The sequence below is a fragment of the Cuculus canorus genome, chromosome 24 (genome assembly GCF_017976375.1).
Source record: "Cuculus canorus isolate bCucCan1 chromosome 24, bCucCan1.pri, whole genome shotgun sequence".
Classification (NCBI taxonomy): domain Eukaryota; kingdom Metazoa; phylum Chordata; class Aves; order Cuculiformes; family Cuculidae; genus Cuculus; species Cuculus canorus.
The window spans coordinates 5,242,110-5,268,697 of record NC_071424.1 but is presented as its reverse complement, the minus strand read 5'-3'; the positions used below and the strand labels follow the sequence as shown (position 1 = coordinate 5,268,697).

The following is a 26,588-nucleotide window of genomic DNA, read 5'->3' as shown; positions in this document are numbered from 1 at the left end:
CCCCATCAGCTGTGCTACAGGAGCACTAGGGCTGGGCACCGGCTAACGAGGCAGCAATTAAAGGGAGGGGGCTTGCAGGTAGGGTCTGGGTTGTCTCCTTGCCTGCTCTTGGTGTAGGCACTGTCCTCATGGTGTAACATCTCAAACTGAAACATGGGACAGGAAAAAAAACAGGGTTAGGAATGAGAGGTAAGGAAATATTTAACCATCCTATAAACAGCAGCCTCTGCTTCAAGGTAAGGCAGCGCACCGGGAGCTATGAAACCTGTTTTTCCACTTATATTGACCAAAAACTCTATTTAAGTGTTGTGTTCCCAGCAAAGGTTGGGGGTCCCTGGGCAGAAATTGCTGGCAGGATGCTTGCTCTGGCATAGATTTAGGTAAATACCTTGGCTAAATTCCTCAAAGGGAAGGAAATGGCACTTTTCCTTGCGGTGGCTGCAGCCAGGCTATAGGAGATTTTATAGGTATGTGACCAAGTAGAAAGTGGCTTTAATTTTGAGGGTAACGGGATGTTTTCCTGAGCAGGCGCTGTGTGAGCTGCAGTGCCTGGTGTCGGCATAGGTAGGAAACCCGCAGATGTGATAAAAGGCTGGAGGATGAGGACTCTGAGCCATGCCGTGGAGGATAGAGCAGCTGAGCCCACCCGACGGCGGCTTTGACAGCAGCGAAGGGCCTCCATCATTCCCTCCAGAAGAGCCTAAGGTCATTTTTAACTCCGAATACCTACTTTCATGTATATTGTTTCAAGCAGCCAAGGCCACTGCTGCCTCCCCCCTCACTCCAAGTGCACCCAATGCAGTTTGCTCAGCCTAAACCTGTGGCCTTCCATGGAGTAAGGGAATCTGAGTTTTCAACAGCTGCTTCAGCCCCTGTTTTGGGCAGGAAACCAAAGGAAATGCCTGTGTTAAAGTGAAACCTTCCCTGTGTGAGGGAGCCTGTTACACAGGAAAAAAAAAAACTAACACTTTAAGAAAAGAAACACCCTGGAGTTGTTGTTTTATAGCTGTATTTTGGAGCATGGTTAAATCCTCTCTGAAATAATCTGGTGTTAGGGGACAGGGCCATGCATTATTCAACTTCTGTTACTGTAACATAAACTGTATGGGAGGAGGGAGGACAGAACCGACATCACAACACCGAAGGGAGGTGGGAAGCATCGGTCCCAGCGTGTACCAGTGCTGTCCCACGAGCCCTGGCTGGGAGGTGCGGATCAAACCCATCAGAGGGAGGAAAACCCCCGTGCAATGGCAAGGGTGGGGATTCCAGAGGAGCAGGATAGGATGTGACCCCAGCTGCTGCTGCAGCAGCACGTGGGAACTTGCTCAAGGACCCCAGAACCTCTTCCCAGGAGTGCAGCAACATCTCTGTGCAAAAGACTGCTTCGTGGAGGAACCAAAATGAGGGAAATCTGCCTGGCTGCCACAACAGCACAGGCTGGTGCAAAAAAAACTCTTCTGGGGAGAAAAGGATAAATCCTGCCCTGCTACCCAAGGGCTAGCCAAGCTCCTGTGTGCACAAAGAGCCCTCGACCTGCCGCCTTGCACGCCTCCAGCTGGCTCAAGCTTGATTCCTTTGTCCCAGACAGCAAGGAGCCGTGTGCCTGCACATAGCTGCGAGCAGGACACTGCCATGCGGCAGCCCAGCGGCTCCATGTCCATCAGCAAAACAGTGATGCGTGGTTTGGAGGAGCCTGGTGGGGCTGCGGTCCTGCTGGCTGGGAGATGCTCCTGCAAAGCAGCTGTGCTGGTCCCACCCAGGACCTATCTCCCCTGAGAAATGCATCCTGGCCGCCTGCCCAGGTTACACCCAGCAGCTCTGTTGGCTGTATCCTAAACGCAGCCCATCCTGCTGTAAAAAAGCCTTCCCAAAGCAGTCAACATCTGCAGCGCTCATCCTTCCCCAAGCGCTTTCTCCATGTCCGAGTCCCAGCGCTGCCCTGGAGCCAAGCCATACCTGTCTCTTTGGGACTGTGCTGCTCTTTGCAGTGGGACCATTTCCCTTTTCTGTTTTATACTACAATTTCCCTTTCACGCCACAGGAGGTGGTGTTGCTCCCTAGTGTTCAGGTACCCCTAAAACCTTAAATACGGGCCACAGAGCTGATCTCGCGCAGGATGGGTTCCCTGCCACACAAACCTTCGCCCTCTCCAGAAGAGATGAGCTGGGAGGTTGGTCAACTGGCATAACATTCCCAGCAAAGTGACCTTGGATCTCTTGCTGCTTCTCAGCTCAGGCAGAACGAAGCAGTCTTTTGTTCCTGCATCTCAGGGCTGGCTTGTTTAGTACCTGGGCATTTTCTGGTTTCCAGTGACTCCAGAGCTACCACCCGGACCAAAGAGACAAGACAACTCCCTTCTGCTCTCTCTGCTCCACATCTCAGTCAAGACAGCCATGAGGATAGAGCTTTGGTCCAGCTGGAGCCTGAAGCCAAATTTCCAGAAGCCAACTTGTTGCTGGTCTTGCTGGAGAGGAGGTGTCTTGTTCTGGCACCACGGACTTCGGATTGAAAAGAAAAAATATACATATATCGAAACAAGCTTAGGGTTTCTTGAGGAGTCCAACTTCATCTCTCTCTGCTGAGGAGTCAGTCGATGGGGAAGCAAGCAGCTGACATGGGCGCTCTGCGGAAGAGCAGGCTGGAGCCACGGAACAGCTGTCCCTGAGGAGGGAGAGAGCACAGGGTCATAGAATTACCAGGTTGTAAAGGACCCACTGGATCATCGAGTCCAACCATTCCTAACACTCCCTTAAACCATGTCCCTCAGCACTTCATCCACCCGTTCCTTAAACACCTCCAGGGAAGGCGACTCGACCCCCTCCCTGGGCAGCTGTTCCAGTGCCCGATGACTCTTTCTGTGAAGAATTTTTTTCTGATATCCAACCTGAACCTCCCCTGACGGAGCTTCAGGCCATTCCCTCTTGTCCTGTCCCCTGTCACTGGGGAGAAGAGCCCAGCTCCCTCCTCTCCACAACCTCCTTTCAGGCAGTTGTAGAGAGCAATAAGGTCTCTCCTCAGCCTCCTCTTCTCAAGGCTCTCTCAGCCGCTCCTCGTAACCCTTGTTCTCCAGCCCCTCACCAGCTTTGTTGCTCTTCTCTGGACACGCTCCAGAGCCTCAACATCCTTCTTGTGGTGAGGGGTCCAGAACTGAACACAGTACTCAAGGTGCGGTCTCACCAGTGCCGAGTACAGAGGGAGAATCCCCTCCCTGGATCTGCTGGTCACGCTGTGTCTGATCCAAGCCAAGATGCCATTGGCCTTCTTTGCCACCTGGGCCACCGCTGGCTCATGTTCAGTCACTGTCAACCATCACCCCCAGGTCCTTCTCCTCCGTGCAGCTCTCCAGCCACTCTTCCCCCAGTCTGTAGCGCTGCACAGGGTTGTTGTGCCCCAAGTGCAGGACCCGGCATTTGGCCCTGTTGAACCTCATGCCATTGGTCTCAGCCCAGCAGTCCAGCCTGTTAGGATCAGGACAGCCGTGCTGAGACCTGGGCAGGAAATCTGGGAAACTCTAGCTGCTTTAGCAAGAACCGGCTAAAAGCTTTCAGGCTGCAAGCTTGGGGCATGTCACGGGCAGACCAGTACTGCTGGGCCTGGTACCCGTGCCTGAACTGATGGAAACGGGTTACAGACAAGTCAAGGATGAGGTACAGCCCCTTTTAGGGCAATGCCGGAGGCCTCGGAAAGGAGCAGAGAGAGCCCAAAGCCCTGTGTGTGCCCCGCTCCCTCACCTGAGCACTGAGATATCTCCAGCAATGGATCCAGGATGGAAACGCAGGAGCGTAGGGAGGGAGGCCGGCACGCAACCTGCATGGCAATGGGAAAGAGCTGAGATGGTCTGTACAGGTGTCACATTATCCAGACAGGTAACACAAGAGCAGAAGCAAGTGTAAGCAAGGACACAGAAACGGTGTCTGCACTGGGCTGAAGGCCAAATGACCAGCTCGTTATTTACGATGCAACAGATCGTGCAATTTAATTACTCCTGGAGTGTACAAACACGGAGCGTTACCTGGATACATTAAGAGTCCAGGAATATATGCTGTATCTACAACTCCAAGCGCCAGCAGACATCAAGAAAAAATAACACCAGTGGCTTGGATCCAGTCACCTTCCCATAAACAGGAATGCAGATGACCCCTTGCAGAAGTGGAATCAAGAAAGCAAGCTTGGTTCTGCCCTGTCTGCATTAAGAGCTTTGCTTTCCCTCGTGCTGCTCCCCAGAGGCAGCGCAGTCCCTTTGATCGCCTCTGTCTCCAGTCTAGTTCAGACCAGACCACACCACAACTCTCCCTATTTCTCTCCATTTGAGGGTTTGTGCCGCTCTGGTCTGTGCCCTCTGATCTAAAATTATAAGCAACTTAGGACGGGAAACGAGCAGGCTCTGCAAGGTGCTATATAGTTTATGGATCTGCATGAAAGCTTTATGATTGTTAGCAGAGGATTCGGACAAGGGGCTGGAAGAAAGGAAGGAAAAGCTTTAGATGTCAGCGTGACCAACATACCCACAGTTGTTCACTGCCATGAGATCTCCCACGAGAAGGAAGGGGTAGGTCAGCATGCTCACAGCGATCTGAAAGCACAGGAAACCAGTAGCCTCTCTAATGCTCACCGTGTTAAAAAAGCTAGTTTCCAGCTTTTGCACGTTAGCAAAAGTTATTCTCATCTCTGGATATAAAATACAGACCAGCGTTTGCCCCAGACCAAGAGCTCTCACCCCACAGACAGCAGGAAGAGGAGGAAGGACTTGGAAGTTGTCTACATACCCCCATCACAAATTTTGTGTAGCTCCGGATCACTGATGCCTGGCTGAACTGGAAAGAGAAATCAAAAGGGTTATGGAGGAGGCGGATGACACCAGACTGTCACCACGCAACATCCCTCTGAGCCTGAGGTGATGGGTGTGGGGCAGGGGAAGAAGGCAGGAAGCAACAGTAACCACACCATGTAGAATCATAGAATAGTTTGGGTTGGAAGGGACCTCAAAGCCCACCTAGTTCCACCCCTGCCATGGGCAGGGACACCTCCCACTGGATCAGAGGCTCCAAGTTCCATCCAACCTGGCCTTGAACCCCTCCAGGGATGCAGCAGCTATGACTTCCCTGGGCAACCTGGGCCAGGGCCTCCCCACCCTCATTGTGAAGAATTTCTTGCTAAAATCTCATCTCAATCTCCCCTCTTTCAGCTGAAAACTGTTCCCTCTCATCCTATCTGTGCACTCCCTGATCAAGAGCCCCTCCCCAGCTTCCCTGGAGCCCCTTTCAGCACTGGAAGCTGCTCCAAGGTCTCCCCAGAGCATCCCTGCTGAGAATCAGGGAAAGCATTCGCTATCAAACCTAACCTCCTGATCTGCAGCTGAAACTCAGCCCTGAGCAGAGATGGTATCTTCAGCACTTTCACGGGGTTTTATCCAAAGCCCAGTGTCTGTTTTTATTAAATTAGCCATTAGCTCCTTCCAAGTGCAGATGCTTGGGACAGGCTTCCCCCCCCAAACCCTCCACCGAGTGCTTCCACTCACGTTATCATCTACCGCATAGGTGTTGATGAAGTGAGCCAAGAGGTTGCAGCACCAGAGGAAGATGACATCCCCCAGGATGTGTGGGACTAAACCGCTGCAACGGCAAGAAGAGGGGTGTAAGGTGAAGATGGGTTTCAGTGCCACCTTCTGAGGTGCCCAGCCCTCCCTCTCTCTCCCTCCACTGGCAGAGGAAACCCACTCCCCCTAAAATACATCTTTAACTTGGGAGCAATTGAAGGGGGAAAAGGAGATTTAAGGCCTTCAAACATGTGCTGCTGGCTGCTCCAGCCAAGGGATGCTCTGGAGTGAGAAGTTTGGGATCTCTCATTCAGGCACAACTCAGCCAAGTTCTCTTTTCTACCCCAAAACCCCTCTTGGCCCAACTGCTGCTCCGAAATCCAGGCAAGCCACAGATGAAGCAGGTTTCTGTGAAGCTTGTTTTGAGGATGCTCTTCTGGATGCAGACTGGGAAGTTCATCTCTCTGTGGAATCTCTCTCCTTTTAGAAATTAAGGCGGGGGGGGGGGGTGCAGTTGTTCCTGCAAAACCTGCTCTACTGCAGGATCCAGGCGTGTTCTAAACGTGCCCATTTCACCAGATGTGTTCAGACAGCTCTCAAAATGAGCTGCTGAGAGCCACACGAGTGTTTGCTGGGCTGAGAAGAGCCATCTCCAAGCACACACTGATTTCTTCCCAAATACCACACTGCCCTGGGGAGAAGAGGATCAGCGTTCCTGCTGTGGCTGCTGCAGCAGAGGAATAGCAGCAAGGACTGCGTGCTTCGATTCAGCTGCCTCACTTGCTTGGTGTTAGGGTTTCTACTTTTTGGAGACAGCGAGTGTATCGTCAAGGCTCTGGCAGCTCCTGAGACACAGCAGAAGTCTTTGACAGAAGATCCACCGGCTTAAAAGATGCGACACATGAGAGCAATGAACTGGACAGAGAAATTCAAGCTGTCTGGTCCCCACAAGACAGTCTGCTTTGCATTGAGCATTCAGCCCTTGAATTTGGGTTAGAGAAAGGGATTTTTTACAAGTCTGAAGCAGATTTCTGAGCTTCTGCTGGGCCACAGCAGCCGTGTGAGTAAAACCTCACCCATCCGTTGGCATACAACTGGATCGTTTGTTCCAGTTGTAACAAGGATCCCATCCCTCTCTCTCTCTCTTCCATCACTGATGCAATGACAGATGCTGGGTCTGTGTTTATGGGATAACTAGAGATCGGGGGTCTGAGAAAGGTGCAGAAAGGGACTAAAAAACCAAATTTGTTTGTGCTAGGGCTCTCATGCCTGGTGAGATGCCCAAGGAGGAGATCTGGTGGAGGAATATTGTTAGAAGATAACTCATTAAAAGCTGAAACAGCAGCAGGCAGACGGTGAAGCCTGTTATGTACAGTGATTTGACCCAGCAGAAGAAAACCCAGTGCCAGGCAGGGTTGGGACAAGCCATCTTCGAGGTGACCACTTACAGCAGCCTCCGAGGAACATGTTTCTGGCCCACTGGCAGGCAGGAGGCTGCTGCAGATATGACAGGAAGTGAGATAAGTTCATCCCCTTGAAAAGCCTTTATCTCCAGCCAGGCACGCATCCAGAGCGAGCGTGCGCTGCTGTTATTGAGGTTACAAGGCCATGAGAAATAAGTGCACTGCAATGATTTTAAGGGAGTGGATGTGTTTGGATTGCATTAGGACTGAGAGCAGAGAAGCAGCAGTTTGGTCCTACAGATGCAGTTTGTGTTCCCCTCACAGCAGTGTGATTTCCTAGCGGGATTGTAGAGCACATATAACTTCAGAGCCCTCCTGAGACTTTTTGGGTTGTGTTAAAGCCCTTCCTGTGAACTATTAAGTTTAATTAGGCTACCAATACTGTTTATTTTATGTGGATAGAAGGGAATGTGGCAACTCCTTTCACATTATTTCCTTGGGAGGTGGAGGAGAGGAAGGGCTGCCAGGCAGGATGCTTTGACCGTGCTCCATGCACAGGGAATATCCCAAAGGAACCTGTATTTAATTGGAGGAGATCTGGAGCTGCACCGCTCAGCAGAGAAGCAGTGGGCTACAAAAGAAAGATGCAGCAATACTCAGTTGACAGGGTCTCTGCAGACCCCTGGCCCTTTCCCCCTGGGGAAGAACAGAGTGAGACCCCCTGCGACTGCTTGCCTCTTCCTGATGTTTCATCTGGAGGCCCAAATTTTGTGATTGTAGATCCAATCCCCTCCTGAATTTTCAGAGCTGCCTTTACCATTATTGACATAATAAAGTGAGTTTTCTCCCCTCTGGCAGCAGAGGCAGCAGGTGGCTCTGCTATTATATAGATGTGAAAAAAAAGGCAAGAAGTGTTAATTAAGGGTTCAAGCAAAGAGGCGTCTGCTAGGTTTTCACCGGTGATGTCATTGATTTGCCACGCTTTGTCAGCAGCTGGAAGCACCTTTCAGCTCCTCCTGGTCCAGGCAGCGATGCCTCTGTGGCAGGAACACCACGCTCCAGCCATACAGGCTAATCTGCTGCCAGCACAACTGCCTGCTCATTACACGCACACACGGTGCTCTTCAGAGGAACAGTGCTGCTTATCCAGGCCCTGGCTTTTATTTCAACAAGGGGTGTCATTGTTGCACTTGATCTTGGTGCTTGTTGCACAAACAAATGCTTTAAAAGGCCCTTCACTGAAAGACAAAGAAGCGTCAAGGGAGAAAGAAAGGTAGGAAAAAAATACAGGGTTTTCTCAGGGCTCTGAAGGTCTGATTGAAGATAAGATCTGGGGTGCACTTAACGGTCAAACTGGAGTGTTGTCAAAGGCAGAGATTCAATCTGTGGTCACTGGAGTGATGTGAGAGCCCTGCGAGGTCAGAGGTTTCATGGGGGGAGCTCAGTGCTTAACCGAGGCTGGCAGAGCAGCCAGGAGAGCCATCACCTTTGGAATATGGGAGAAAGAATTTAAACAACTCACGTACACAAAGAATCCCAGGATCCCTTCTTCCTTAAATATCCTGCTGATGGCGCTGAACACACCACTGCCAAGAAAGGGAAAGAGCTATAAGGGTGCAGGGGTTTTTCCACCTCTGTCTTGCTTTGCATACGCTCCGCAGCAACGGGCCACAGCAATGCAGCGGGCAGCTCTGTTCTCCTCAACCCACGAAGGAGTGGTGCCTGGTCTCTGCAATAATGCCTGGGACAATGCTGACAGCTCGCTGACAACTGTTTCAAAGCCGAAGCTAGGAGAGTTCTGCTTGGCTTTGTGTAAGCGGATACAGGAGCCGCAACCATGGCACATAATATGCTTTAATAAGTCTGATTCTCAGCCCAAGAAACCTGTCCTGCCTCTGGGAACTCACGCTAGCAGTCATGGGTTAGCCGCACTCATGCGTAGCGCGCTTTCATGCAGCTGCACGCATAGTCTCGCTGTGCAGAGAGGCAGGTACTACTGAAAAAGGCTCGGAAAAGTCTTGCAGGCTACCAGGGCTGCAGCAACGCTTTGTATCCCTGCTTTGCCTCCCTACTGACTTCCCTTTCTATTAACCCCCCTCAGCAAAAAGGCAGGAGACTTGCTGTGTGATTAGCAAGGTGCATCACAACCACCAAAATCCCCAGGGGCACAAGGAACGCTGTGGACAGAGCCCAGCCAACACCCAACCTCTACATCACCACCAACCACAGCTCAGTCACTTCTCGGTCTCCCACACCTCCTGGGTTGCCATATCCCCCACTACACGGGTGCATCTGGCCCGGCTGATTCCCAGACTTGCACTTCTGTGTGCTTAAACCCTTCAGAGCTGCAGCCATTCACCTGTATTTGACTTCTCGGCCTACGAACTGGACCATGCAGCGCATAGAGATCACTAGGAGGAAAGAAACATAGAGCTGACAAACAAATCCACTCTGAGCCGCAATGGATGTAAAGGAAAATGCAACCTGACTTTTCCACCCTCCCTTCCCTCAACTCAAATCACCTCCAGCTCCTCTCTGTGGTCCTCAGCACTGCGAGACTCGTTGGAAACTGGTGCTCTCCCTTAGCCTGTAAGCAAAGGGAAGAACTTCTGGCCCTAATCCCAAAGCGAAGCCTAGGATAAGCTTTTGGATAAATGGGAAGAAAGCACCACACTTCCTTTCCTCAACTAGTATCACTTTTGTGGTCCTTATCACTGCAAGACTCACTAGAAGCCGGTGCCCTCCCTTAGTCTATAAGTGATAGGACTGATTTCTGGCCCTAAACCTCACTGGGAACCCTAGGATAAGCTCTTGGATGAATGGGAAGACAGCATCTTGCTGCTCGGCTGGGTTAGTCCCTGAAGGCCAACCCAAGCGCTGGTCTCCCTAAGCAACCGCTCAGTCCTGCATCTGTTCTGCAGTTTCACACGAATCCATTTCTGACAGAGAAATACATTGAGTAATGGGGTTTGGGGGGTGATTTTGGGTGCAGAGAGGGCTGCCGGGCAGAGGGACACCACTCACCGTGCAGCGGGTGGGACACCAGCCGGGACATGCACTGCATCATCATCTCGTGAGATGTCTGGGAAGGAGAGACAAAAGCCACACCTGTATGAAAAGCTGCGCTGCTCCACCTGCACAGAGCAGGCACTTTCCCTCAGCGCAGTGAAACCTATTCCAAGTCCTTCTTTCGAAATCTGTTGTTTGTGGTAAACCTCTATTCCTACAAAATATTTGTAGCTGGACAGAATGGCTACTAAAAACCACAACCTAGAGCTTCTCTTGGAGTAATTTCACCTGCAGGCCACAGTTTAAGCCTCTTCTGCTCTCCAGGCAATCTCCAATGCCATCTCCCCGATCGCTCATTAACAGGCAAAAACCACTTCTCACCTCTTTCACCACTTTCCTAAGGGAGGTCTTCACATCATCCTTGTTAGAAACGTGCTCCATGTCTTCCAGTGGAAAGGCCTGAGCCGGGAAAGAAGAAACATATGGTCAAAACTGATGGAGACGCTGACCCACAAACCCTCAGTGTCTGAGGACAGATAGGAGGAAACCACAAGCAGTTCTGTTCTAGACGGGAGGAGAAGAAAAACAGGCAAGGAGGGACACAGGAGCAGGAAGGACAGAAAGTAAAACGGGAAGAGAAGGGTCACAAAACTGCTTACAAAGGCAAATGGTTGTTCAAATTAAACTAAAATTGTTTAGAAAATAGGTTTTAGGTAGATGGGCACTGTTCTCCCGTCCTGGAGGACTATCTGGAGCCCTTAGGAGATGGGTGGGCGCTTTATTATTCCAAATGCAGGCTCATGCAGGCTCCGGGCTCCGCTGCAGTAGCACCAGCCAACCCAGCAAGCTGATTTATGGAGAGAGAAGCTTGACCTTTACCTTCTTCACGCTCCCCCTGGTGATGGTTGATAAAGTGCTTGAGATGAGGCGAGGAGTAAGACCGCGGAAGAGGCCTCTTTTCCCATCCACTTCCACAATGTGTCTGGCTGGGTAAGAAAACACCAGGCTGCCGTCAGGCCAACTCCCAGAGAGCACCCCAAACACCCCAAGAATCAACCCAAACCACCCCTGAGCCCGGCACGGTGTGGCAGTCTCTCTGCAGTCCCACAACAGAGGATTTATAACAATCCTAAATAAACAGGATGCCGAGAATCCTTAAGTATTCGCAGTCCTATCTGTCTAAGCTGGAAGGACAGCTCCAGTATTTTGAGCTACTTTTTGTCTGTTGATTGTTTTGCTCACCTGAAAGGGCTACAGGGCAGTGTGGACTGAACCAGGGTACGGAGGGATGATCTCACAGGGTGTGTGGTGTCACCTCCTCCCTCTGCTTCGGGGGATCAGGCTCGGGATTAATACAGATCTCACAAACCTGTGTTCAGTTCCCACCCCACCACCTTCTCCCGGGCAAGCTTCCTCAGGTCTCCAGCCAAAAAATAAGCCGGTAGATCCAATTTCTCCACGATATAAGAGGGTGGAATACCACCCACTACGCGTTTATGGGTACCAGTCGCTCCCGCCCTCATCCCAAGAGAAGCCAGGAAGGCTCTGCCTGTCTCCATCACCCAATGTTATGAATCTATTTGGAAAACACATCTTCCAAAGAGCGGCACCGGAGTGTTCCCAGCTCTGGGTATTTCAGGATGGGTTTGCAGTGCTCTCCCATGCTCCTGCACTGGGTCCACCCCACACTGTGGGTGCTGCTGTCTGATTCTGGGGAGCAGCCCGACTCAGCCGTGTGCTCCTCTTCCCCACAGCAAACCTGCTGTGAAAGGAACCCCCAACGTCACAGAATATTCACTCGCTTCTCCCATGCACTCCACCCGCAAAGGGAGAAAAATAGTCCTTTTTCCCCTCCTTCTAAACCTATTACCTTCCCTTTTCTCGCTATTTCTGTCCCTTCAGGGCTCAAAAAAAAATAAGCAGAGCAGGGGCCCAAGTTATTGCAGGGCTCTTTTGAAGGGAAGAAAGGCACTTTGCTCTCTCTAAGACAGACAAAGCTATCACCAACAAACCTCCAGCACCCAAACTCCCTCCATCGCGGCGCAAACCCAGAGCGATGGGCTCTGGAAGGGGATGCAGTTCTTGGGACATCACTTCCTTGTCAACACCACCACCTCCTTGTCAACAACGGGTAGGTAAATCTGACAACGTTGTATTCAGCTGTAGCGTTTTCTGTCTCATTGCAGCTTTGGGATGATCCCAAGGGGATGTGGAAGTGCTGCTGGAGGGCAGCTCGCTTGACCTGGCAGCTCCCAGCCCTGCTTTTAGGCAGTACCACGCTGGCACGAGGGCCGTTTGCTCACCGTAGGTGAAGAAGCCAGGCAGGTACAGGACTTTCCTTCCCAGCACGTTTCTTCCAACGATAGGAGGTAGCGGCTCATGCCCAACCTGCAGGAAAAACCCTGTGAGTGGGTCCCTGTCCTGGCTTTCCCAAAGCCCGTGGGGCCACATGGCTTCCATCCCAGCATCCACAAGGTGCTGAAGGGTCACGTCCACCCCATCACCCTCAGATACCTCGGGGTTCCATGCCGGGGGGGGGGGCCTCTCCCATTACATGGGGACCATCAGGCACAGGGGGGCCTCATTCCCCATTTTATGGGGGTCCACGGGGCATGGGAGGACTTATTCCCCCCATTTTATGGGTGTCTCCATCACAGAAGGGTCCTCACCCCCCCATTCTATAGGGGTTCCCATCCCACATTATACAGGGATCCCTAGGACACAGGGGAGCCTCAACCCTCCCCATTTTATGGGGTTCGTGTGGCACAGGGGGGCCCCATTCCTGACCTTTGAAGGGGTCATGGGGGGGTCTCATCCCCTATTTTATGGGGTCCCTAGGGCACACAGGGGTGATGCCCCCCCCATTATATAGCAGTTCCCACACCCTACTATACAGCAGTCCCCTCACCCATCCCATTCCACAGCGACCCTGTTGGGGGTGGGGACTGTCTATAAGAGTCTCTATAGGAGCCCCCCATCATACTGGGATCCCCTATTGGGGGGGAGGTTAAGGGTCTCTATAGGAGCCCCCCCTATCACACTGGGATCCCCTATTGGGGGGGAGGTTAAGAGTCTCTATAGGAGCCCCCCTATCACATTGGGGTCCCCTATTGGATGTGGTGACTGTTCATAAGGGTCTCTATAAGAGCCCCCCCTATCACACTGGGGTCCCCTATTGGGGGGAGGTTAAGAGTCTCTATAGGAGCCCCCCCTATCACATTGGGGTCCCCTACTGGGGGGAGGTTAAGGGTCTCTATAGGAGCCCCCTCTATCACACTGGGGTCCCCTACTGGGAGGGAGGTTAAGAGTCTCTATAGGAGCCCCCCTATCACACTGGGGTCCCCTATTGGGGGGGAGGTTAAGAGTCTCTATAGGAGTCCCCCCATCACACTGGGGTCCCCTATTGAGGGGGAGGTTAAGGGTCTCTATAGGAGCCCCCCTTATCACATTGGGGTCCCCTATTGGGTGTGGCGACTGTTTATAAGGGTCTCTATAGGAGCCTTCTCATCATACTGGGGTCCCCTATTGGGGGGATTCTGTCTATAAGGGTCTCTATAGGAGCCCTCCCCGTCCATCACACTGGAGGGTCTGCTATAAGGGTCTTTATAACAGCCCCCCCCATCACTTTGGGATCCCCTGTTGGGGGGGTTCAAGGGTTTCTACAGCCCCCTCCCCTCCTCTATCACCTCAGGTCCACACCCCCCCCCCCCCGGCAATCCCCCCCCGGACCTGTACGAGCAGTTTGACGTAGAGCAGCGGGTGGCTGGCGGCGGCGAGCCCCGCTCCCAGCACCACGAACAGACCCTCGGTGCCTTCAGCCCCCGGGGCAGCCGCCGCGCCGCCAGGGGGCGCCGGGCCGGCCGGGGGCAGCGGCGCCGCCATGGCCTCTCCCCACCCCCGCCCCTCTCGGCCCTTTAGACCGCGCCCCCCCCCCCCCCCCCCCCCAGCTCTACTGCGCCGGCCCAGGCTCCCAACGCGTGGCTTGCGTCGCCGGGCGGAACCATTGCCGGAAAGAGGGGGGTGCGGGGGGGAAAAGGACTGAACCATGGAGGGAGAGGACTGAACCATGGAGGGAGAGGGAAGGGGTGGAGCCATGGTGTAAAGAGGGGTTGGGGTGGAAGGGAGAGGGTGGTGCTGCGGGAGGAGGGATGGAGAGGGGTTGAGCCCTGTGCTCTGCTGCCCCAGGGCTCTCCGCAGGGGTGAGCTCCCAAGGTCCTGCAGCTGGGACAGAGAATGATAGAATCATGGAATGTTTTGGGTTGGAAAGTCCTCAAAGCCCATCCAGATCCAACCCCCTGCTGGGCAGGGACACCTCCCACTGGATCAGGGGCTCCAAGCCCCATCCAACCTGGCCTGGAACCCCTCCAGGATGGGGCAGCACCACTGCTCTGGGCAACCTGGGCCAGGGCCTCCCCACCCTCACAAGAGAACATTTCTTCCTTAGATCACAATCTCCCCTCTTTCAGCTTCAAACTGTTGCCTCTCGTCCTATCCCTGCCCTCCCTGATCCAGAGCCCCTCCCCAGCTTTCCTGGAGCCCCTTTCAGCACTGGAAGCTGCTCTAAGGTCTCCCCACAGCCTTCCCCAGGCTGAACAACCCCAACTCTCTCAGCCTGTCCTCGTACAGGAGGTGCTCCAGCCCTCACATCATCTTCACAGCCTCCTCTGGACCCATTCCAACAGTTCCATGTCCTTCTTATATTGGGGACTCCAGAACTGGACACAGAGCTCCAGGTGGGGTCTCACAGGAGCAGAGTAGGAAAAGAGAACCTCCTCCCTCGACCTGGTGGCCATGCTCCTTTGGATGCAGCCCAGGGAGGAGTGAGCAAGCTGAACCATGCTGGGATAGCAAGGAGATGGGGCTACGGTGGGAGGGATGGGATGGCCGTGAAATGAATGAGGGTGATGCTGTCTTGAAGACTCCTCAGGGTGTCAGCTCCTAAGGTCATAGAATCGTAGATTCCTAGAATGGTTTGGGTTGGAAGGGACCGTAAAGATGGTAGAATCATAGAATACTTTGGGTTGGAAGGGACCTTAAAGCCCATCCAGTTCCAACCCGCTGCCATGGGCAGGGACACCTCTCAATAGGTCAAGGCCCATCCAACCCGGCCTTGAACACCTTCAGGGATGGGGCAGCCACCACTGCTCTGGGCAACCTGTTCCAGTGCCTCCCCACCCTCACAGTGAAGAAATTCCTCCTCTTGTCTAGTCTAAATCTGCCCCTCTCCAGTTTATACCCGTTGCCTCTAGTCGCATCACTCCATGCCTTTGTAAACAGTCCCTCCTCTGCTTTTTTTGTAGCCCCCTTCAGGTACTGGCAGGTTGCTACAAGATCTCCTTGGAGCCTTCTCCAGGTTCATCCAATTCCAATGCCCCTGCCTTTATATATCTTAAGTGCATTGTGAGTTTTAAGCTTCATTTTTCATGGCCTTGCTGAGAATGTATTCTATCTCCCAAAAGACACCGTTTGACTTCGCTTTGAGAAACACAGCAACAGGCATTCCAATCATCTCCCAGAATGGTCAACAGTCTGGCAATAATGGATAAAATGAGCAGTATCGCTATTGTTTGTGAAGGAAATGGAGATGCAGCATTCAGGTTTAAAAAGGCTCTTGCTACTAAATGCAAATCAACCCTGAATATGGTAATGTTGTTTTAAATAGTAATCAACAGGCAGCAAAAGGGCTTATGTGGAGCCCTCTAAAAAGAAGTTTTCTAGCTGATTTTTTCTATTGTTTTGTATATTTAATAACTTCAGAAAAGAGAATGCAACCAGACCATAATTTCAATTTGTGTGCGCAGCATTTTTTAATGTCAGTAGGAGGTATCCAGTCTGTGGGCAAAACGTGTCTCAGTGGGAGCAGCTCCTGGTAATCCTGAAGATAGCTGTAACGATGCCCTTGGTCTCAAGGGGGGATTTAGACCAAGGCAGTGGAATAAAAACAGTAACAAAACCTCCAGGTCCTGCACCTGCGTTGGGCCAATCCCAGACACAAATCCAGGCTGAGGGGGAAAATGGAATGGGAGCAGCCCTGAGGAGAAGGACTTGGGGTGCTGGGGGATGAGAAGCTCAACATGAGCCAGCAATGTGCGCTCACAGCCCAGAAACCAACTGTGTCCTGGGCTGCATCCAGAGCCGTGGGACCAGCAGGGACGGAGGGGATTCCGCCCCTCTGCTCTGCTCTGGTGAGACTCCACGTGGAGTCTTGCGTCCAGCTCTGGAGTCCTCAGCCCAGGAAGGACATGGAGCTGTTGGAGTGGGACCAGAGGAGGCCACAGAGATGATCTGAGGGCTGGAGCATCTCTGCTGTGAGCTGAACGAATTCCCAGTGTTTTCTCAGCTTTTCTCCTACTTGCAACCTGCTGCGCTTCCTCTTTTGAGGCCAACCCAGAGACAAGTTCTCCTACCACAGTAAGGACAGCAGATGGTCTTTGCCTTCTGCAAATCCTCCTCTCTGTACAACATCCTGGGACCCAGAAACACCTTGGAGAAGAGAGGAGGAGAGAAGAAGATTCACGGCCATCAGCACCCAGCCCTGCAGCCCATTTACAGCCAGGACCTGCTCCCAGCCGCCAGTAGCCATGGAAGGAAACCGGGATAATCACCGGAGCGTGTTGAACCTGGTGGCTGTGTTTGAGGAGCACTGGTAAGGAGGAAGCATCCTGGGCACTGCAGTGTGTTAAGTCTCCATGTGGCGTAGGGTTTGGAAGGGAGAAAGCCACGGTGAAGGTGGTTTGGAGGCTGTGGGGAAGCTGAGTGATTTGCTCTTCTTTAGCACTCAGATCTGCGCTGGTGTCTTCCTCCTGCTGTGGGTCATGGACAGAAGTTGGAAAACCTCAGTGGAACGTGACCGACTGGAGGTTTCTGTGCCTGGCTCGTCGTGGCACGCTTGTTCCCTCTGCACTCAGCACGTTTACAGCCAAGCCTGGCTGGAGGATGCTTTGCCCTGTGCTGCTGGGGGAAAAGATTCTGGTTTGCAAATATGCAGGCAGGGAATTCCCTAGGAATTAACTGCTAGAGCATCTGGGAGGATCCAGACCTCGGGCACCAGCCTCACACTATCCAGTTGTTTGCAGAGATGTGGCTCCTAGGAAAGGGGAGAGAAAGGATCGTGTTAAGTGGGAGACCAAGTTTCTTTTGGGCTGCACGACAGCTCCATAAAACAGTGCCTTCACTTGGAGCACGAGCTGGGACCCACAGACAGCTTGTGCCTAGCTCAGAGCGAGGGGATCTGCCTTGCCCCAGTGTAGAAGTAATTCTGAGGTTTGGGGTGAGTTGTTGTTGTGGTATGTGCCTCAGTTTCCCCGCCTGTTGGATCAGGATGCCAAATTTTGCCCCTCCTTGAATCAGTGAGGTGCCTTCAGTCAATCTTAGTGAGACCAGGTGGTTGGGTAGATGAGTTTTGTAGCCCTTCTTAAAGATGGTCAGTCACAAGATTTCCTTCCACTCCAGGAACTTCTTCTCTTGCATCTCTGCTTCATGCTTTGCCCTGAGCTTCGTGCTCTGGGTGGTTCCAGAGCAGCGTGGTTGTCCCTATGGTCCCACAGTTGAGATTTGGCCTATGATGTTGTTGCGTTGGAACCGTTTGCAGCATTTGATCTCCCTCCATTTCACTGCTGTGTTGTTGTTTGTTGTTTATTGTGAAGCACGAGCTTGATTTAGAGGAATTAAAAGTAACTTAACCACTTTTGGAGGAAGCTGGGGAACCTGGAAACAAGTTTTCTGGAACAGAAAGCGGTTCAACCCAAGTCAGTGCAAACAGAAAGAGAGAAGTTCCCTCTTGGATCTCGGTTTGAGGGTTAGGCTAGCACAGGTCTGGGAGGCATCGAGAGGGACAGACGAAGCCTCTCCATCACGTGAAAGGCTACTCCAGCCGCTGCGGATGAGAGGGGATGTGTGCAGGGCTGGGGATGCACTCCCGAGTTCACAGACGTGCTTATGGCCTTAAGCTGCATCAGAGGAAGTTTAGATTGGATGTTAGGAAAAATTTCTTCACAGAAAGGGTTCTCAAGCCCTGGCAGAGGCTGCCCAGGGAGGTGATGGAATCCCCATTCCTGGAAGGGTTTAAAAGGCGGGTAGATGAGGTCTTTGGGGATATGATAGGTATGGTTGGAGTTGATTATCTCAAAGGTCTTTTCCAACCCAGGGAATCTATGATTCTCAGCGTGCAGATGGACCCGTCATCCTCTTTAGATAAGTGTCTGGCACTCAAGTCATCTCCTGTCCTCAACTTTGTGGTTTTATGTCCATTTTCATCCCAGTTTTCCCCTTCTACTCATCCCACTCCTGTATGCTGCCCACTGGTGGATGTCTTTCCAGTTTCTGCCCAGAGCAATTTAGCACAGAGACCAGCTCTGGGATGATAGACAACTCACTCGCTCGCTTCATGACCTGTGCCTTGTGTGGCTTCTCCCCCATGCCTGCTCTGGACCTATTTTCCTTGTCTTTGTCAGAAAAAGGAAGAGAGAAAACCACCAAAAAACTACCCCTCTGCAAAACCACCTACACAAACCCTCCTCTTGGCTGACACCTCTTGGCTATTTGGCTTTTAAAGCCTCATGCCCAAGGCTACTGCCCCCCTGCTTTGGCTCCATGGCAGAAAGCCTGAGCTGGACCAGCACCACAAAGGGCAGAGCTGTGCTTCGGGGAATAAATGGCTGTGGGTGGGATAAAGAGCAGAATCCTGCTTTTCTACAGCAGGACAGGGACTGACCACATCAGCAGGAGGCACTGGGAGAAGAGGGGCTGGATCCTGGCCTCCTCGGTCAATGTAAGGCCATTCAGAGCCTGGTTTGTATCAGCAGGGTTGTAGTGGAGCAAAGCAGCATCAGTGCTGGGGTCCTTCATCTGAGGACGGTGGCTTTAACGTGGGCCTGGGAACTGAGTGGGAGATGCTGTTCTGAGGAAACAGGTGAGCTGATCATACTGATTCTTCCATGGCAGGGACGGCAAATTGGCCTGGAGGGACAAGCAGGCTCTGCAGGGCCAGAGTACAGCAAGCAACCAGCCCCACCAGGTTCCAGCATCCCCCGCCAGCCAGAGCCTCTCCCAGACAGCTGCGAGGTACCCTGCAGAGCAAGAGGAGGAGGAGGAAGAACACCAGGGGCAGCGGGGGCTCAGCTTCAAATGCCTCCGTTCTTTCCGACACAAAATCAGTGAGGACAACTGGAGAAGGCAGCAGGACACAGACCTGGAGCCTGGCAGCAAGGTAAGCTCTGCGAGTGGCTCAGGCAGGGAGTCGTGTGAGCTGGATGTGAGCTGAGGTCTCTGCTGGACCTGAGCTGGTCCCTACCCTGTGAGGGCTGGTGCATAGGGTGGCAGAGAAGTGGCACTTTCCTGGGTACTTTGGGCATACATTCCCCATAGTCAGATAGATCTTCTCCCAAGTAACAAGCATTAGGATGAGAGAAAATGGCCTCAAATTGTGCCAGGGGAGGTTTAAGTTGGATATTAGGAAAAAAATCTTTACTGAAAGGGTCGTAAAGAACCAGCAGAGGGTGCCCAGGGCAGTCATGGAGTCTCCATCCCTGCAGGGTTTCAAAAACCGTGTGGCTGTGACACTTGGGGACATGGTTTAGAAGGCACAGTGGTGTTGGGCTGACAGTTGGACTGGATGAGCTTGAAGTTCTTTTCCAACCTTAATGATTCTGTGATTCTATAATTCTATGTGAGCCAGTCTTCCCGACAGCCCAAAATATGCTGGTTTTGCCTTTGTTTGTTACCACATGCTTTGTTGAGGTCCTTCCTTTGCCCTCATCTGGGATGAGGTCTAGTTTGATATGGGCTGTAAACACTGGGTAGCAGAGCTGCATCCCCTGGCTGGTGGGGAAACTCTACTTCACAACCCATGAGACTGAGTCCTTCTCCCCATGCAGGAACCAGAGGAAAAGAAAATTGCTCTGGAGCTGCTGGAGACAGAACAGGCTTACGTCAACCGCCTCCACCTTCTCGACCAGGTGAGCTGGGGGGCAGAGGAGCCCACGCAAGCCTGGAAAGTGATAGTCCTGCTGCCGTCTATCCTCACCAGGATGGTTTGGCCACCCCATGCTGACAAACCAGGTGGCACCATGGCACAGGTCCACGCTCACCAATTTCCCAAGTTCCTTGGCCTGAACTTGGACCCTGTGGCAGTGCCCGGGCTCAGTTCAGGGTATGCACAGACTGTTTCCTGGATGTTTTGGAGAGAGTGGAGCTGTACCCATGAGATCCACGCTGGGTTGCTGGTCTTCCTGCTCAGAGAATGGGTCTGGCCTTTGCCTTTCCTATACACCACAACTCCAAGGAGCATCTTTATCCCAGCAAAGGCTTCCGTCCTCCCTGATTCTCTCTTGGGCCATGAGATTTCCCTCCTGCACAGTCAATCCTTTGCACTGGGCAATGTGCCAGTCTCATGGAGGGAAATTATGTCCTCAAGCCTCATTCTGACCCTTTTTATTCACCCTTTCTTTCTTCCAGGTATTCTATATGGAATTGATGAAAGAAGCCAGAAACGGGAAGACAGTCCCGGAGGAGGTGGTGAAAATGATCTTCTCTAACATCTCCTCCATCTACCAGTTCCATGCCAAGTTCTTCCTGCCAGAGCTACAGAAGCGCATGGAGGATTGGTGAGCTGCAGGAGGGGAGGGCAGGACACCAGGGTTGCTTTGCCAGAGTCGGGGATTTGGTCTTCCAAAAGGACCAGGGAGCTCTGCCTCCTTTCCTCCAAATGTCTTTGTGCTGGAAAGCACTTCTCTAAAACACTCCCAAGCCCACACCAGGGTATTTTGAGAAGGAGGGTGACATCTCAGGTGTTTTAAGGATGTGCCCAGTCATGAACAGCCCAGGATGGCTACCAGCTGGGAACATTCCCCTTCTGGAGAGTGGGAAGTTGTATGGGTTAACAGGCTGCCCAGGGAGGGGGTCGAGTCACCTTCCCTGGAGGTGTTTATGGAACGGTGGATGAAGTGCTTAGGGACATGGTTTAAGGGAGTGTTAGGAATGGTTGGACTCAATGATCCAGTGGGTCTTTTCCAACCTGGTGATTCTATGATTCTATGGGGATGCAACAGGTCGCAGTGATAAAAACCTCTGTCCTCCAACCTGTGCAAGCCATCCCTTCACTTTATCCCTCGCTATCCGTCTGCCCCACCGGTCTGAGGAAGCTGCTGCTCTGCGGTTCCCTCCCACAGGAGCTGCAACCCACGGATCGGGGATGTGATCCAGAAGCTTGCACCGTTCCTCAAGATGTATGGTGAATATGTGAAGAACTTTGACAAGGCTGTGGAGCTCATCACCGTCTGGTCAGAGAAATCCTTGCCGTTCCAGGAGCTCATTGCTGACATCCAGGTAATGGGCCACAGCAAGGTCTTGGACTGCAGCAACGCTTCCCAGAATCTCCTTAGAAGGGAGAAGCAGCAGCAGGTGGGTGCTGCTTGGGTCACTGTTTCTCCATGCGTGGTGTCTCTCTCCTAGAAGAGGAAGGTCTGCGCTAACCTTACGCTGCAGCACCACATGCTGGAACCTGTGCAGAGGATCCCACGCTATGAACTCCTCCTGAAAGATTATGTCCAAAAACTACCACCAGAGTCCCCAGATCGGGACGATGCAGAGAGTAAGGACTCCGGATGGCTTTCCCTGCTCTGGGGACCAGGATAGTGGATTTGTCGGGGCAGTGGCAGCCCCTGATCAGGCATCAGGATACCTGGATTCTCTCACCCGCTGCCCCATGCCCTTGGATAAACCTCTCAGTCTGACCCTTTTCTAACAAGGAGAGGGATTAATCTGCCCTTTCAGGGCCTGTAGAGGTCAGCAGGGAACATGGGTGGTATTTCAGGATAAGGACAGTCCCTCCAGAGCATCCCCCAGCGACACTTGCCGTGACCAGGGGAGCTATCAGACCCCTGTGGATCAGAGCAGCTCCCAGTTCTGCTGGGATGGAGTGATAAATGTGCAGCTGTCTGTCCCCCCAGGATCTGGCCAGGGCTGAACCCAGGCGCTTGCAGAGCCATTCGGGTTGTGTCCTGGGGAGGGCAGCAGCCGCCAGACGAGAGACCCAGGGTTTTTCTCCCACGGCTGCTGAGAAAGTGTTTAACTCCCACCCTTTCTGTTCTCATTGCAGGGGCCTTGGAGATGATTTTCATGGTGGCCAAGCATTCGAATGCGGCCATCGCTGAGATGGTGAGTGCCTGTCCCAACAGGCAGTGATTTTCCAGCTGTTCCTGCCCACGGCAAGGGGGTTGGAATTAGATTATCTTTAAGGTCCCTTCCACCCCAAACCATTCTATGATTCTATGGTTTCCTTGTGGCCGCCTTGCTGGGTGAGCACAGCTCTGCCCTGGACATCACAGGAGCACTGTGAGTTCAGCGTTGGAGGTCAGACCCTGCTCTTGATTCCTGATCCCATCACCCCAAGCCTGGGGAAGTCATATCTGTGATATCAGCCATGATTTGACTGGCTGTTTCAAGGCTGGGAGATGCCCTCAAAATCAGTGCCAGCTCTCCTGGTACCCAGCAGCTGGCATGGGAGGTGGGGATGGAGGGGACCCAGGGGTGATAAGGTTGTGGCTGCTGAGCTCCCCACAGAAACAGGTCCATCTGCCATCCCCAGGAGCGACTGCAGAACCTCTGGGTGGTCTATCAGCGGCTGGGCCTTGAGGATGACATTGTGGATCCCTCCAACGAGTTGATCAAGGAGGGACCGATCCAAAAAGTCTCCACCCGCAACAACAGCACATCGGAGAAGTACCTGTTCCTGGTGGGAGCTGGGATGCTCAGGGGAAGGGGCAGGAAGCAGACAGGATAGGAGTGGGAAAAGGGGCAGCACAGCCTGGGATTGCTGGGTCATCTCTACACAGAAGGGACAAATTAAGAGCTGTGCAAAGCACCCTGTGTAGAGTGTAGCTGGGATCCTCTTCATCCTCTGGGCACAGCAGCCCTTGGAGGATGTTGTGCTCCTGGATTGCTTCACCTTTGCAGGATGGGAGAGGACTGGGGCAGAAGGAGTCACTTTTCAGGCTGGATTCTTCCCAAGGACCAGCTCAGCCCAGGGGGGTGAAGGACCCTAGATTGCCAGGAAGTGCCCAGCTCTGAGCAGACAGATGCTGGGCTCCAACCAACCCTCTTCTCTTCCCTGCTTCCCAGTTCAACAACATGCTGCTCTACTGCGTGCCCAAGGTCATCCAGGTGGGCGCTGAGTTCCAGGTCCACCTCCGCATCGATGTGGATGGCATGAAGGTCAGACAGACACCTTGTCATTGTGCTTCCCCCAGACCGTGGCTTCTCCGGAACAGACCTCTCTCTGGGGTGTGATGTGGCTGCTGGCCCACACCTCCTTGGAAAGGAGGGACGAGTTGGGGCCGGGGTGGTTTTATGGGTGAGGAGGACTGGTTGATATGCTCTGATCCTGTGAAATTGCAGTGAAAACTTGTGCATGTAGAATTCGAGAGGCTGAAAGGCTTGTGCCCCAGAGAAGTCCCTGTCCCCAACATCACTGATGAAGGTCTCCATGTGTTGGATGTAAGTTCAGCTGCTCCACATCCTTTTGTTGGTCTCTCTCAGGTGCAGGAGCTGTATGACATGCAATTCCCTCACACCTTCCTGGTCTCGGGAAAGCAGCGGACGCTGGAGCTGCAAGCCAGGTGAGGGGAAAGGTGACGGTCCTGCAGACCCATGGGGAGGAGGGACAACAGCTTATCCATCTCCCTTGCAGCTTATCTGTCTCCCTTTCTATTCAGGTCTGGGGAGGAGATGAATGCCTGGATCAAGGTACCACCAAGTGCTGGGAGAGGCAGCACATCTCACTCCTCGCCCCAGCTGGATGCCTTGTGCCGGGGCAGCTCCTCGATGGCCCCTCCAGCCCTGCCTTCCCCTCTAGGCCTTCCAAGATGCCATTGACAGGAAGGAGAAGAGGAGTGAGACCTTTAAGACAGCGGTGCATGGGCTGGAGATGGAGACCCCTGCGCTGAAGGTAATCCTCCTGCTCTCCCTTTGTCTTGCCTGTCTCTAGCACTGCCCTGTATGGAAGCTCAGGGAGAGCCGAGCCCACCTTGCTGTGCCTCAGTTTCTCTACCTAAAGAGAGATGAGGGAGGCTGTGGATGAGGAGAAGAGCTAAGGAGGGCAGGGGACAGGAGCAGGTGGGCTGGGACCACTTGGAGCATGGCTAGCCAGCTCCAGCAATGCCATTTCCACCCTCAGACAGAGAAGCTGGGCCACCGAGCTCCACAGTGGGTGCGGGACAACCTGGTGACCATGTGCATGCGCTGCAAGGAGCCCTTCAATGCCATCACGCGCCGAAGACACCACTGTCGAGCTTGCGGATACGTGAGTCGCCCTGTCCCCCCTCTCTTCTCTCCATCCTGGCCAGCTCACTCAGGCGGCCGCCAGGGAACGAGTGCACCTCTCCTAACACCTTGTTACCCCCGCCCTGGGCTCAGAGCTGCTCCTGCCTCTCAGGTCCTCATGGAGTTGTCCCTGGGAGCCCCAGCCCTGCCCCAGTCCCACTGGTGCCCCTATCTGATGGTTGTAGGTGGTGTGCGCTCGCTGTTCTGACTACAAGGCCGAGCTGCAGTACGATGGGAACCGCCCGAACCGCGTGTGCCTGGAGTGTTACGTTTTCCTGACAGGGCACATGGTGCTCGAGGACCAGGAGGAGAAGCACAAAGGCATCCTGGAGGTGAGCTCTGCCCCTGTCCTCCCCTTGCCCTGCTCCTCTATCCCTCTTCCTGGAGCAGAGAGTTGGGGTTGTTCAGCCTGGAGATGAGAAGGCTCCAGGGAGACCTTAGAGTGGCTTCCAGTGCTGAAAGGGGCTCCGGGAAAGCTGGGGAGGGGCTCTGCATCAGGGAATGCAGGGAGAGGATGAGCAGGAATGATTTTAAGCTGCAAGAGGGGAAATTGGGATGAGATCTTAGGAAGAAATGTTCTCCTGTGAGGGTGGTGAGGCCCTGGCCCAGGTTGCCCAGAGCAGTGGGGGCTGCCCCATCCCTGGAGGGGTTCCAGGCCAGGTTGGATGGGGCTTGGAGCCCCTGATCCAGTGGGAGGTGTCCCTGCCTATGGCGGAGGGGTGGAACTGGGTGGGCTTTGAGGTCCCTTCCAACCTAAATCATCATTCGATGATTGTATGATTCCTCTGAGCTCTGCCACCCATCCTGGTCCACAGCCTCATGGTCCATCCTGGCTGTGACAACTGCAGTAAGGATGGGAGTTGCTCCCTGCTGATTGCGAGGCTGGTAGATGCTCCAAGCCACTCTGTGAGCCTGGGGACCAGGCATGCAAGGCTCCCTCTGCCACGGCATCTCAGCAGGACCCTCACAGCCAGGACCACCCCTCACCTGCTCCTGCTTGGGGGGGTTATTGAGCAGGCAGGGAATTTCCTGGGAGATGACTTTTGCTCAGTGCCCTTTCTGCCTCAAACTCAGGATTTAGAAATTTGTTTGGTGGTGTTTTTTTTGGCAGAAAGAAGCCGCAGAGGTGTCAGGCAAGAGTTTGCTGTGCAGTTTCCTGCAGCTGCTGGACAAGAATGGCAAGGGGGGCATGCGGGGCTGGTTTGTGATCCCGCGGGATGATCCTCTAGTGCTCTACATCTATGCAGCCCCCCAGGTAAGGCCAGGCTCAGCTCCATCTGCAAGGGTGCCCATCCAAGAGCTCATCCAGGTTTATCCAAGAGCCCAATGTGCCCATCCCTTGCCTCCGGCCACTGTCTCTGCTCTTGGCAGGATGTCCGAGCCCACACCTCCATCCCGCTGCTGGGCTACCAGGTGAAGGACCTTGCCCAGGGTGACTCCCGACACCTCTTCCAACTGGTGCAGTCCCGGCAGGTCTACACCTTTGTGGCCAACACCAAGGAGCTGAAACGGTGCTGGATGAGGGCCATGGCACGCTCCGCCGCGGGGATCACACACCTGGAGGAGGATGAGGATGCAGACTCCTGCGATGAAGCAGAATGAGGCCATGCCCGCCTCCTGGGCTGCCTGGTGGGTCAAACCACCCACTGCCCATCCTGCTCATGGCCAGCCTTGGGCAGATCCCCAACCTCTTTGTATTTTGGCTTTTCATCATGGAAAGAGCAAGACAGTGACATATTTGCCACTGCATGGACAGGCCAGATTTCCCTTCTCCTCCCTCGGAATCACAGTCACTGAGGTTGCAGAAGACCTTTAAGATCAAGTCCAACCGTACACCTCACACTGCAAGTTCACCTCTACACCATGTCCTTAAGCACCACATCCACATCTTTTAAATCCCTCCAGGGATGGGGACTCCAGCACTGCCCTGAGCAGCCTCTGCCACTGCCTGAGAATCCTTTCAGTGAAGGAATTTTTCCCAGTATCCAGTCTAAGCCTCTCCTGGCGCAACTTGAGGACGTTTGCTTTTGTCCTGTCCCTTGTTACTTGAGAGGGGAGCCCAGCACCTGCCTGACTCCAACCTCCTTTCTGGGAGCTGCAGAGAGCGATGAGGTCTCCCCTCAGCCTCCTCTTCTCCAGGCTAAACAGCCCCAGGGCCCTCAGCAGCTCTCAGATCCCCTGTTCTCCAGACCCTTCCCAGCTCCATTTCCTTCTCTGGACACGCTCCAGCCCCTCAATGTCCCTATCGTAGTGAGGGGCCCAAAACTGAACCCAGTATTTGAGGTGTGGCCTCACCAGCACCGGGTCCGGGAGGATGATCC

At 53.4% G+C, this 26,588-nt stretch overlaps 2 protein-coding genes across 4 annotated transcripts; one reads left to right on the top strand and one right to left on the bottom strand.

Moving 5' to 3' along the window:
- Nucleotides 1-2,096: 2,096 nt before the first annotated feature.
- MTCH1 (mitochondrial carrier 1) lies at nucleotides 2,097-13,862 on the bottom strand. Its single transcript, XM_054087948.1, has 12 exons — nucleotides 13,678-13,862; nucleotides 12,252-12,336; nucleotides 10,828-10,934; nucleotides 10,330-10,407; nucleotides 9,964-10,021; nucleotides 9,299-9,350; nucleotides 8,466-8,525; nucleotides 5,519-5,612; nucleotides 4,767-4,814; nucleotides 4,506-4,573; nucleotides 3,732-3,807; nucleotides 2,097-2,661 (listed from the first exon to the last, which is right to left on the bottom strand). The coding sequence occupies exons 1-12, from the start codon at nucleotides 13,828-13,830 to the stop codon at nucleotides 2,587-2,589; spliced, it is 954 nt and encodes a 317-aa protein (XP_053943923.1). The 5' UTR covers nucleotides 13,831-13,862; the 3' UTR covers nucleotides 2,097-2,586.
- Nucleotides 13,863-16,340: 2,478 nt separating this feature from the next.
- FGD2 (FYVE, RhoGEF and PH domain containing 2) lies at nucleotides 16,341-26,246 on the top strand. 3 transcript variants are annotated; one of them, XM_054087913.1, is made up of 16 exons: nucleotides 16,341-16,594; nucleotides 18,892-19,156; nucleotides 19,824-19,904; nucleotides 20,404-20,552; nucleotides 21,117-21,273; nucleotides 21,403-21,538; nucleotides 22,046-22,104; nucleotides 22,535-22,681; nucleotides 23,068-23,160; nucleotides 23,485-23,564; nucleotides 23,661-23,691; nucleotides 23,801-23,893; nucleotides 24,122-24,247; nucleotides 24,453-24,599; nucleotides 25,379-25,522; nucleotides 25,639-26,246. In XM_054087913.1, the coding sequence occupies exons 1-16, from the start codon at nucleotides 16,530-16,532 to the stop codon at nucleotides 25,867-25,869; spliced, it is 2,004 nt and encodes a 667-aa protein (XP_053943888.1). In that variant the 5' UTR covers nucleotides 16,341-16,529; the 3' UTR covers nucleotides 25,870-26,246. The 3 variants fall into 3 exon arrangements, with proteins under 3 accessions (XP_053943888.1, XP_053943887.1, XP_053943889.1); XM_054087912.1 differs by having other exon boundaries at nucleotides 21,400-21,538; XM_054087914.1 differs by lacking the exon at nucleotides 22,535-22,681 and having other exon boundaries at nucleotides 21,400-21,538.
- The last annotated feature ends 342 nt before the right edge of the window (nucleotides 26,247-26,588 follow it).

What these genes read in the sequence shown, in the direction of transcription:
- MTCH1 (XM_054087948.1), bottom strand. Translation starts at nt 13,830, where the DNA reads ATGGCGGCGCCGCTGCCCCCGGCCGGCCCGGCGCCCCCTGGCGGCGCG. An exon ending in TTAGGAAAGTGGTGAAAGAG is followed by an intron (nt 10,022 to 10,329) that starts GTGAGAAGTGGT and finishes TCTCCTTCCCAG; the next exon opens with ACATCTCACGAGATGATGAT. An exon ending in ACACAAAATTTGTGATGGGG is followed by an intron (nt 4,574 to 4,766) that starts GTATGTAGACAA and finishes CTGTGCTTTCAG; the next exon opens with ATCGCTGTGAGCATGCTGAC.
- FGD2 (XM_054087912.1), top strand. Translation starts at nt 16,530, where the DNA reads ATGGAAGGAAACCGGGATAATCACCGGAGCGTGTTGAACCTGGTGGCT. An exon ending in AGATCGGGACGATGCAGAGA is followed by an intron (nt 21,539 to 22,045) that starts GTAAGGACTCCG and finishes TTCTCATTGCAG; the next exon opens with GGGCCTTGGAGATGATTTTC. An exon ending in ACATCTATGCAGCCCCCCAG is followed by an intron (nt 25,523 to 25,638) that starts GTAAGGCCAGGC and finishes TGCTCTTGGCAG; the next exon opens with GATGTCCGAGCCCACACCTC.